General features: G+C 43.5%; 1 protein-coding gene across 1 annotated transcript; it reads left to right on the top strand.

Moving 5' to 3' along the window:
• Positions 1-101: 101 nt before the first annotated feature.
• cab39l (calcium binding protein 39-like) lies at positions 102-11,209 on the top strand. Its single transcript, XM_061066959.1, has 9 exons — positions 102-380; positions 5,681-5,807; positions 6,357-6,521; positions 6,700-6,818; positions 6,905-7,073; positions 7,173-7,232; positions 8,151-8,216; positions 8,400-8,543; positions 8,741-11,209. Exons 2-9 carry the CDS (start codon positions 5,706-5,708, stop codon positions 8,918-8,920), a joined length of 1,005 nt encoding a protein of 334 aa, XP_060922942.1. The 5' UTR covers positions 102-380; positions 5,681-5,705; the 3' UTR covers positions 8,921-11,209.
• The last annotated feature ends 217 nt before the right edge of the window (positions 11,210-11,426 follow it).

The following is an 11,426-nucleotide window of genomic DNA, read 5'->3' as shown; positions in this document are numbered from 1 at the left end:
GGTGACAAAGGTTTACTGTGAGCGGACGGGAACGAGACTCTGGAAAGATACTGATGCGTCAAGCTGGCGTGGGTGTGCCGCGCCGCAGCCGGAAGTGACGCGACGTGCGCTGCGGAGCAAGCGTGTGACAGCGTTCGAGTCAATAAGACGAATATCGCCCGGAATTAGAGGCAGAACTGGGACTATTTCCTCCGCGACAACACCCGGCTCCTCCGCGGCAGCTTCCCTCCACTCACGCCGGGTTTACCCTCTCCCTGCTCGGCCCCTGGCTTGACACACGAAGCCTTCGAGGTTTGCCCCGGGAGCCTCGGCTGTTCTGCGGACTGGAAGCGGGTGGAAGACGGTTGACGAACGTGCCCCCGAGCGAGCAGCCTCCCCCCGTAAGTACTGCTCCCTCTGCCCCCTGACAGCCTCCAGGAACTTCCCCCCCTTGGGTTTGTGTTTGTCTCCCCGGAACCAAGCAGACAACCGCGGTTAGCTTCGGAAATCCGCCCGACAACCAGCGAGCTGAGCCCGGGGGCGAGAGAGGGGTGTAGCCGGGTTAAACCCCGCTGTCTGGGGCTGTGTGTGCGGCCTCATGTCGCTGTCTGAGCTCCAGCCTCCATTCCTCCACCACCATCCTTCATTTTGGCTCTTTAACTCCTCAGTTGCACACATACACAGTGTGTGTGAGTGTGTGTGTGCGTTGTGTTTTTGTTTTTGTTCTCCCCTCGTTTCTCTGCCAGACCCCCATGATGAAAACAACACCACTTCCGGTCCTAAATGTGCAAATAACACAGCTTTAATAAGAATTAGCATGAAAAGTAATTAGTTGACTCCCAGGCAAATCAACAATTAATAGAATAATTAGGTTTTAGCCAGGCGTCTATTTAAATGTCGACATCATTATGAAGATGTAGCAGCCATCTTTCAGAATCTTCTTACATTTTCTACATCAAATAATTGGTTTATCATATAAATAATCGACAGAATTAATCAATATTGAATATACAACATATATCAAGTGCATAGGTTGAACATGCATGTTTCGTTAATGACTGCTTGTAAATGTGTTGGTGTAAAACTCAACAACTTGATTAGAAACTTAAATGTCCAAGCCTTATCAGAGGTTTTCCTCGAAATTCTTAAGGGAAATTATATTTTCTTCACTTCATCCGCAATTTAGAAAGGCCATTAAACATATTATTTAGAGTATTAGTTGGTTACAGCTTTATATTTGTAGTTTTTTTAGGCTTCTAGTGCGTTGAAGAGCTCCTAAGTCTGCTCTGCTTTTATTCTGAATTCCACACCACGTACATCCTGTGTTACTCTGTGTACATTCCTATGCCTTGACATGTAGACAATATATAATTATATACATATAAATACTGACGGTTGACTTTACTACTGAGGCGTGCAGTAGTCAAACACTTATAATACATGACAGGTAGGAATGATTTACACATTTACCTTGTAGACGTCTGGGTGTCATTTTGCCGTATTCATGTTTAGCATTTGATCATTTCAAGAAATCTAGTCCTCTGGACTTGTTATACAAATCAAAAAGGTTATGTCAAAAGCTGTGGTTTGGGTTTGTTCCTGACACAGTGCTTTACAGAAGGAGTGGATTCTGGAAGCAAGGCGTACCTGTCAGACTAAGCAGAGGGCATAAAGCTTCTGGGAATACAGCAAACAAAATCACAGAAGGGAGAATTGACTTTTCACAACAATAATTTCACAACAGTCTCCTTTTGTGAGGGAGTGTTCCCTTCAGATTTCCTTGGCGTGTGAACGTCTGCCTTGAAAGGGCCTCAGTGAAGTTTTGGGATGAGCTGTGATGCTGAATCATCAGCTCAGAAACTCCATGTTTCTCTGACTGGGTGGTGACGCTGCAGCGTGAAACACGACGCCCAATCTGAGATCAGGACTTGAAAAGCTTTGATTGTTTTGAGTTTGGTTACTGAGATTTGAAATTCTAAACCCTGGTATGTTGTGTTGTGCTGTAATCATTTACACAGAGACACAGAGGACGTGTTTGAGGGGTAAACATCCTCCTGGCTCCTCCTTAAATACTTCAATTCCAGTTCTATGTGTTACCATGCACAATGAACCTCTGCATTCCAGCTGGCTGAGAAGAAGCGCTCTCAAATCAGAAGCAGCCATCTTTTTGTCTCCTTTTGACATTTTACCTGATGCAGGATATGTCTTAGTCACGGTTTGCAGAGTTTGCGTAGGTGCATTTATTTTTAATGCAGAGTCAAGTGCATGACAAGTGGAGCTGCGGGACCAAGGTGACACCTGCTGTAAACACGAGCTATGAGATGCCTCGATTGTAGTCAGTACTACTGGCAGGCTGGGTGGCATGTAGGTGAGACACATCACTATCTTGCTATGTTTGACTCTTCGGCTGCAGTCATGGATCACCACTGCGCAGTTTGTACATAAACAATGGCTTTTATTGTTATTATGAAGTAGCACATACCTCTAATGCTCATTCATAAATGTGGGCAGACAGACAGGGTTAATAAAGATTCGATACAAATGTCATGATTGACAGCTGAGACTGACTCACGATTGGTCGAGGGACCTTAAGGCGCCTGTTCAGCACAGGTCTGCTCCAGATGGAAGTGAAGGCTATTCTCTTTTTACGTGTCTGCTTTTACATGTCTCAGTGAAAGGTCACAGAAGATCCAGGAGGAGCGGGCTCACGGCTGAAATAGGTCCTCAGACTTTGTGACATCCAGGCTCTGCAGACAATCTGCTGGGAAAGTGCTGATAGCGAGGCGGATGATAACCTTTTGAGGATGTGATGTGAGTCGTGGGGTTTTTAGATGGTCGGCCTTTCAATCGCTTTTCATGCAAACAAAAGATTTACTTCAGTTTTTTGGAGGTTTTAGATTGTTTTTGCTTCAGGTCACTGTGATCGTAGGCGTCGATCTTTGTCGTGAACAATTGAATTCCCCCCTCACCCAAAATAATACTATGCAAAAACCATAGCCGCCTATAGGAGCCTTAACCCAGTCAGCATCTGGAGTGACGCTCTGATTGGTGGTTAGTGATTAGATGAGCTGACTGGGAGAGAAATAACCAATCACAGATGCGTTTAATCCGTTAAAGTATTTGCTAATAATAATCTGAAAAGTTTAGTAACCGGTCGATGCGGTCGATGTGCAAATATTACAACTGTAGCTTCTTATAACCTAAAACTGAATTGTGCACATATGATGGGATGCAAAAAGCAGGAAAGGTTGTGCAAGTGCAGGGTTTGACTTCCTCATTGCATTTTTATCCTTAGACAAATATTGACTGGGATCAGGTTTCGTGGTTGCAACGTCATAATGAAGGGAAAACAGAAGGAGCCTTGTTGTTGAAATACAGGATTTTTTAAACGTCTCGCACCTCAACATTTTTCTCCGAGTACTAAAAGACAGAATAGAGATCTGAAGATTTAAGTCACATTATTGAACAAGTGGGAATGAAATAGGGCGATTCCCTAAAGTCAAATGTTCTGTGTGTCACCGTCAATCGCTGCACAACAAGTGGTGTCAACAATGGTCTGTCATTTTTCATTGTCGCCACTTCCTCCCTGGGGCTCCTGATAGTCATCGTACATGACGAAACATTTCTTTCATCTTCTGCAGTTCGTGTCTTCTCTTTTCCAGGCTTTATATAAAAGATCACTTAACTATAAGGATTTATAGAGCAAAGTATTCCAGCCAGTCAAAGTCAGTGCTTTAATGAAACAGTGTCAGGTTCCTTTGATGTCTTAAGTGTTGCAAATGTGAAAGATTTGTACGATCTAAGGAGAGTGTTTTTGACCTGAACATCAATGTCTGTAGTGATAGTGACAGAACCAGCTACTGCCAAATTGAGATTAGCCTAGATTTACATAAAATCGTCACTGTTTTTTCTACATCTGATGGCGTGTGATGGACGCAGGAAGTGACGTGTTTATTCTTAACCCCGATCCACAAAACGCACGCAGCTCGTAGCCGTTTCACCCGGTCCCTGTTTTTCTGCCATTAAAATCACACCTGCTTTTGTTTTCAGACATTTTCCAGGTATTTCCAGAGGCTCTAGGAAACTGCAATTTCTTCCTTCTGGGGAAAACAATGACACACTTGTTTTCTTCATTATTTTCCTTATGTCAAGGTGTCTTGTTATGATGGCTCCTCCACGACAACGTCATGAAATCTGAAGTTAATGATATTTGTGCCAAAGTGATGAGATACACAATTTGTTACAGTCTCATTGGGGGAAATCAGAGCTTGTGCCGGCTCTTAGGTGCCACAACTCTGCCGGGCAAACCGAGGGCGTTGTTTTAGTCAAGGTCAGAAACTTTTCAGAAAACGAGCAACAGCTTGAAGAACAGATGGGAATTCACTCCTTCGGGTTGGTGTGTCCGGTGATTTAGTATCACACTCAGAAAAACAAGGGGGACTCACACTGGATCCTCCCCTGCTTCAACCAATAGCGCAGAGTGGATGGAGGGAGGGATGGGAGCAGAGGTGGATGGAGGTAGGGTTAAAGGGAAGGGAGGGGAGTGGAGGTATAATGCCCCTTTTTCTTTTCTTTTTTTACATTCCCAGATGAGGATTAGCAGTCACAAGTTCTCTGCCTGGATTGCAGAGGCCAGAACACTTTCGAATGCTCACACTCGGTCACGTCCATGTGCACGGCGTGCACGCGTTAGGTTTTCTTTTACTTTATATATTCTAGTTTTCCTGCAAACCTGACCTCCTGATTTGTGACACTCCCGCTGCAATGCTGACAGTCCTGTTTGGCACTCGGATGGTCCGGATGTTATGTGCCAGTTAAACCATAATGTGACTGCAACAGAGTCCTGTAGTAACCGATGTCTTCTGGCGCCTTCCTGATTTGTGTTGCCCAAACAGTCCATGGCATTCGTTACACATCACCCGGGCAAAAGAGCTTGGTTGTATTTAGCAAGCTTTATCATGTAATAAACCAAAAACTCAATTAACACAACTAATGGACTCCATATGACTATTTGGTAATATTTAATTTGTAGAATTTAAAAAGCTGTCGAGAGAACAAGTCCATTCCTAAGTAGATTTCAGTTACATTAGTTATGTAACAATCTAATGTCTTGACCATGACTTTGATTATCTGAGGCCCGGTGGCCGAGGGGCGGCCGCTGTCGCTCACGTAGACGAGAGATGACTTTGGAATGTGTCTCCAAGGTGCAAGAGGAATCCTGAAGCGCAAACAAGCGTCATATTCGTACTTCTTTTCTCTCGTTCTCCCTCTGTGCTGCCTTTTTGTTGAGTCGTCATACGAGAGCAGAGGTTTTAAAATCCATCCATTCCAGGAATTCTTCACGATAAGTCAATTACTGCGAGTCTCGTTCAAGGGTGGGGAGGGTTGTCTGGGATGGGCGGATATTTTTGAGATTTTATTAACTCGTTTATTTTTTTTCGTTTTCAACTGTAAGATGTTTTTTCAGGACGCATCGTGTTTGTTTCGAGTCATCCTGAAGTTTTTGAAATGCTTTGCAAAATCAATTTGGCTGATTTTTAGACATTTTAAAATATTGCCATTCTATATTCAGTATTATTTCTTAGGAAGCAGTTTCTCATCCTTCTCACATCAAACTAATCCTGATCATAATTTATTGCATCCAGCTTGTCATTAACTGCTCTTTCGTATTTCCCTGTGTTTGCTTGTGTGTGTTTCCCAGGTCCTAAGGCGAGTTTGATTGCGTCATGCCGCTGTTCGGTAAATCCCACAAGAGTCCGGCGGACATCGTCAGGATCTTGAAGGAAAACCTGGCCACCCTGATCAAACAGAAAGGAAAGACAGACAAGGTAGAGAAGGACAAGCTTGTGTGTGTTGCTCCATTGACATACAGCCGTTTACTGCTTGACGACACATGCCCTGGGTGTAAACGAGATGGATCAATAAAAAAGATTTACAGCTTTTGCTATATTAGAAAGAAAACACCCAAAACTGTGTGCGTGCGTGAGAGACAGTGAGTGCGTGTGTGTATGAGAGGGAGAGTGAGTGTGTGTAGTGTGTACAGATGCCTGGGTGTCCAGGGGTCCAGGGGTGACAGCCGTTTGTGAAATGAGAGCAGAGAACAGTCTGGCCCTGTCATCTCCTGACACTTCACTGTCAAGACGATTTACTCTCTCTCTCTCTCTCTCTCTCTCAGACAGATGCACAGACACTGACACAGACAGATAAAATTAGCCAAACTCGTGCTGAAGTCAGTAGCAGCATTTACCTTCCTCCATAAAAAAAATGACTCTCAATCTGTAATGTTTGTTTTTGGTCGTTATTTGCATTTGCGTTGCTCCACTTACGTTTCTATGAAAGAACCATATTAACTCTATCTAACCCACTCTGTCCTGCAGGCGTCGGAGGAGGTGAACAAGTGCTTGGTGTCCATGAAGGAGATCCTGTGCGGGATCAACGACAAGGAGCCTCACACTGAGACCGTGGCCCAGCTCGCCCAGGAGCTGTACAACAGTGGCCTGCTGATATCGCTGGTGGAGAACCTGCAGGTCATCGACTTTGAGGTGAGGAGAGAAGGGTCTTTGTGCGCGGCTCCTTAAACACAACAAGCCTCCGCCTGCCACACATCACGAGTGCTCCTGCTCTCGTGATTAAACTGCCATAGAAACATAACAGGGAAAATATAAATAAACGTTCTCGATTTCGCAATTTGACTCGAGAGGTTTATGCGTCTGCTTCCAGAGGAAGAAGGACGTGTGTCAGATCTTCAACAACATCCTGAGGAGGCAGATCGGGACGAGGAGCCCCACAGTCGAATACCTCTGCTCCCACCAAGAGGTCCTCTTCACACTGCTGAGAGGGTGAGACTTACAGAACGTTCCCCACACGCACACTTCACGTCCTCTTCTGGCTTCCCAAAGAGTCAACACTCTCTGTCTGCTCAAAGGTACGATACATCCCAGGTAGCGCTGAACTGTGGGATCATGCTGCGGGAGTGCATCCGCCATGAGCCGCTCGCCAAGATCATCCTCCACTCGGAGGATTTCCACAGTTTCTTCACCTACGTGGAGATGTCCCCCTTCGACATCGCCTCCGACGCCTTCGCCACCTTCAAGGTAACACTGGGGCTTCTGTTTTAAGCTGCTTTCAGATGTCTAAAAGTTTAACACTAATAAGTTTCTTATGTTGACATGTTTTTCCTGCTTTATTTGCAGGATCTCCTGACAAGACACAAAGTGCTTGTGGCCGAGTTCCTCGAACAGAACTACGATGCTGTGAGTCACACACGCACACGCACAAACACACACACGCCTTCCCAACATCAGTAACCACATCCATGCAACACGCTCACACACACATCCCTCTTTGGTCACGCAACATCAGCCACAGAGGACACATAAACACGAACAAGGCTTTAAATGAGCACCTGACCAGGACACAGCCTGTATGTGATCAGATCAGGCATCAGTCCCTCCAGTGCTCAATGGCCCAGTCATCTCTCCATTAAAGGTTTGTGTCATTGAACGAGTCGTGGTCTTGGACTCCAGAACACAAGTTCTGACAACTTCAAACTTCCCTGCACGGCCCCTGTCGGTGTCCACACGCCTCCAGATACAAAGCTCGGCTCTATGTTGTCAGCCTCCCCCAGGTAGAGGGGTCCCTTTCATAGGCAGGGGCCCCCGTGGGGGACTCGGCCTGAAGTAACCCTGCACAGAAGTGCCCTTTTCTACCTGGACGTCGTGTGCTGACAGATGTCACTGCCTGTCAGGAGACGGTGGCCCGGGGTCGGGAAAGTCGAGCCATTGACAAAATGGGTTCCTTATTGGATTTTGATGTTCTGCCCGTGTACATGTCGAGCTGCACAAGTTAGTCAGAGCTTCAGAGATAAAAACAAGCTAATAATATTAGTGGTAAAGTTCTGACAAAAAATGTATGTTTTAGTTTAATTTAAAAAGTAGAAAAGCCTGGTGTCTGTTTTGTGAGTATTTTGAGGAAGTGGAAGAAGAGGGAGACTTCCCTGAATTTCCTCATCGTTATACTTAATGTGTTTTTTTTTTCTGAACGTCCGCATTCAAGTTTAAAAACAGCATTTTTTCTATGATGCGAGATTTGAAATTCTAAACTAGAGGCTGAAAGGTGTCTGATTTCATGTTGTTCATGTTTAAAAAGGTGTGTTCTTTTTGTGATTGCAGGTGTTTGTAAATTATGAGAAGCTGCTGATCTCTGAGAACTACGTCACCAAGAGGCAGTCACTAAAGGTTTGGACTCATATATCTCCCAGCTTTGACTCTTAAGCCAACTTTTTTCCTCTCAACCACTGTTACTGTCTGTTTTCCCCTCAGTTTAACTCCTGGCACCACCATCCAAACCAAATGACACTTTTACCCAAGAAACAATCCCATTTTTCCTGGTCACATTTTTCTAAATAATCTCTCCTGCAGCTTCTGGGCGAGCTGTTGCTGGACAGGAAAAACTTCACGGTGATGACGCGCTACATCAGCAAACCGGAGAATCTCAAGCTGATGATGAATCTGCTCAGAGACAAGAGTTCCAACATCCAGTTTGAGGCCTTCCACGTGTTTAAGGTAGGAACCTCACATTTCTATTTGACAGTAACAACATTCTGCTGGACTGAAAATGTGTCTTAAATGTCATGGTGGCAAATCCAGTTTTCCTCCCTGCGTCCAGGCCTGAATGCACCGAAATACACATATGAATATAATAAATTTAGGCGTGAGCTTTACGACAGGAGTTCTTGAAACGTGTTTGTTTTTTCCCTCAGGTTTTCGTAGCCAATCCCAACAAGACGCAGCCCATCATCGACATCCTGCTCAAGAACCAGACCAAGCTCATCGACTTCCTGAGCAACTTCCAGAAGGACCGCTCCGACGACGAGCTGTTCAACAACGAGAAGACGTACATAATCAAACAGATCAGGGATCTGAAGAAGGCGGCCTCCTAGAGAATTACCCCCCCCCGACTTTTTATCCATAGGAAGACTTAGAAAAAAAACACATTAACAATAATCATTATTTTATTTAAAAAGAAAAAAATCTTCAAGACGTTATTTGTCTTTTTTCTCTTTGTTGGTTCATTAAAAAACGTGTGCAAGAGTAGTTCTCAATCACTGATTTTTTATTTTTACTTTAAATCTTTTTTTTTTTGTCATCTGTAGCATGTAGTGCCACAGCTTGTGGTGTCGGAGGCAGCTGATTCGCATGTTGGGAGAACCAGCGATTTAAAAATAAGGCTTTGGACAGAACGCTCGAGCGGCTTCCGAACAAGCAGGCGTGACCGTTTATTTCTTTTCTTTGAATCACCTGTCGCTGCAGCCGAGCTCCGTTCCCTACTGTTCAAATGAAGTAGTTGCAAATCAGAAGGATAATGAAGACTTTCTACTTTTCTTATTTTCTTTCTAGCTGGGTCAACGTTTCTGGTCAGGATTCCCCAGAGTGAAACACATTCTCTTTAACCCCTAAAAGCTTTATGAGCTAAAGATTTTGACATGAATGCCCGTTACCTTCTGCTAGCTGAACACCTCTTTGTTATTGCTCTGCCAAATCCAACAATTGCCTAAATAAATGTTTCTTTCTGAGACTATAAAGCTTTGTCCGACATGAATACAACCATGGAATTAAAAAAAGTCTTCCAAAAGTTTAAAGTTGAGAAACGTGCTTCCCGAGGTCACCAAGCCTTGATGCTTGCGTGCAAAATATTTTGCACGAGTGAAATTTGCCTCTAAATGGTCACAATTAGCAGTTTACGAGACTCGATCTGAGTTTAACATTAAATTGGCTGTTAAACGTGTCTTTTCAGTCAAACATTATTCTCTCCCGGCCTCAGAAGCATTCGCCTGTGCCGATCTAATCGATTTTACACAACTGAGAATCCAGGCGTTCGCAGGCGGTTGCTTTCAGTCGCCGTCGGCCAAAGCTCGCAGATGAAAAAATCATAAGGCTCATTTGAAGACTCTTCTGAAATAAGAGCCGTGATGTTGGTCTGCTTTCGGTACAGCAAGCTTCAATCATTTTGATCACTGGTTCTCTTCGCTGGTGGCTGGTAGCACTTTCTGTATGATAAAGAAAAAATAATATGATGATTCTGGTGAACTGTTTGTGTTTTTGTTTTTCTTAATCTTGAGCTGATCACACTGCTTGATGGCATTTTTTTTATATATAAATATATAGCTCCGTTTCTTGTCATGTACAGTTAATGGTTTGCACAAGTGTCATTGTGGGCATGAACATGGAGGAGGCACTTTGCTGTGTGGAGGAGAGGAGCTGTAAAGATTTAAGTTTTCTCTGTGTTCTCGGATCAGATGTTGGTGTTTGAGTTAAACGGGCGAGAAGTTTCAGAGGTGCCTTTTTGGTTTGGTGTGTTTTCTCTTCTATTTATGTCTTGTTTTTATTTCTTTCCTGTATCTTTCCAGGGGGAGCTTAATCACGTGGATGAAAATATGCTCTGGGTGGAACATATTTGTTTTCGATTAAGCAGTGAACCTCTTAACTCACTACGTTTGAGTTACGCTGTCCAAGAATCTTGTTTATTCATAGCTGATTGGTTGCCATAGTGAGCGGATAGACTATTTCAGTTTTGCCAGCACGTGTGAAGTTTCGAGCTGCGAACCTTTTGCCGCAGAGTCGATCTGTAACTGTGAAAAATTCTCATATTGTTAAAGGAGAAGAAAAAAAAGCTAAATCAGCAAGGATTAAAACGCTACTGTGCCGTTTTTCATTTTCTATAAAAGTAAAGTAAAATTTCCAATTTATTTCCTAATCAATATTTGATGTGCATTATCATGAGGAATAAATAAATATGTCTTTTAATTGGGACGCTTATTAGTAAATTTCAAACTGAAATAAAGGCAGTAGGGGTGTAGGGTGACTAACAATTTTGAACGTGTAAAGTGCCATTTTCCTGTTTTTCCCATGTGGCATAAAAAAAAAAAAAAATCCTTGTTCTTTCTTTTGGGTGAAAAATAAACACAATACCAGCTATTTTTGGATGTTTAAAAGTTGTGACAGTATTTATATGACATTAGAATATAACGCGTAGTAGAGCAACCAGCTGTACACCAGGCTTGAGCTCTTCCTTATTTTTTTTTATTTTTTTTTCAGTTTTACGGCTCAAACAATTAAAAAAGCACGGTCAAGCAAATCGTCACGTCGTCTGTCCTCTGAGAGCAGACACTTTCTTTTCCACACTGATGCTACTGTACCACATTCGCAGCAAATAAAAGGATTGGAATGCAGATTGAGTGTGTGTGTGTGTGCGCTCTTTTAACTCTTAACTGTCTTATTTTAAGATTTTCTGACATGAATTAAACTTGTAGAAATGTATCAAAGGAAGACAAGGTAAATGGAGCAGATCCAGGTGCAAAGAATTGATCAAAAATCAATCAACGCTCCTCAATGCCAGATAAATAAGTTTGTGAAAAGCTGTTTAAGTTAAAGGCCCCATATTTTGCA

This window comes from Limanda limanda, chromosome 23 (assembly GCF_963576545.1).
Source record: "Limanda limanda chromosome 23, fLimLim1.1, whole genome shotgun sequence".
Classification (NCBI taxonomy): Eukaryota; Metazoa; Chordata; class Actinopteri; order Pleuronectiformes; family Pleuronectidae; genus Limanda; species Limanda limanda.
This window is presented reverse-complemented; position numbering and strand designations above follow the sequence as displayed.

What these genes read in the sequence shown, in the direction of transcription:
- cab39l (XM_061066959.1), top strand. Translation starts at nt 5,706, where the DNA reads ATGCCGCTGTTCGGTAAATCCCACAAGAGTCCGGCGGACATCGTCAGG. An exon ending in ACGCCTTCGCCACCTTCAAG is followed by an intron (nt 7,074 to 7,172) that starts GTAACACTGGGG and finishes CTTTATTTGCAG; the next exon opens with GATCTCCTGACAAGACACAA. An exon ending in AGGCCTTCCACGTGTTTAAG is followed by an intron (nt 8,544 to 8,740) that starts GTAGGAACCTCA and finishes TTTTTCCCTCAG; the next exon opens with GTTTTCGTAGCCAATCCCAA.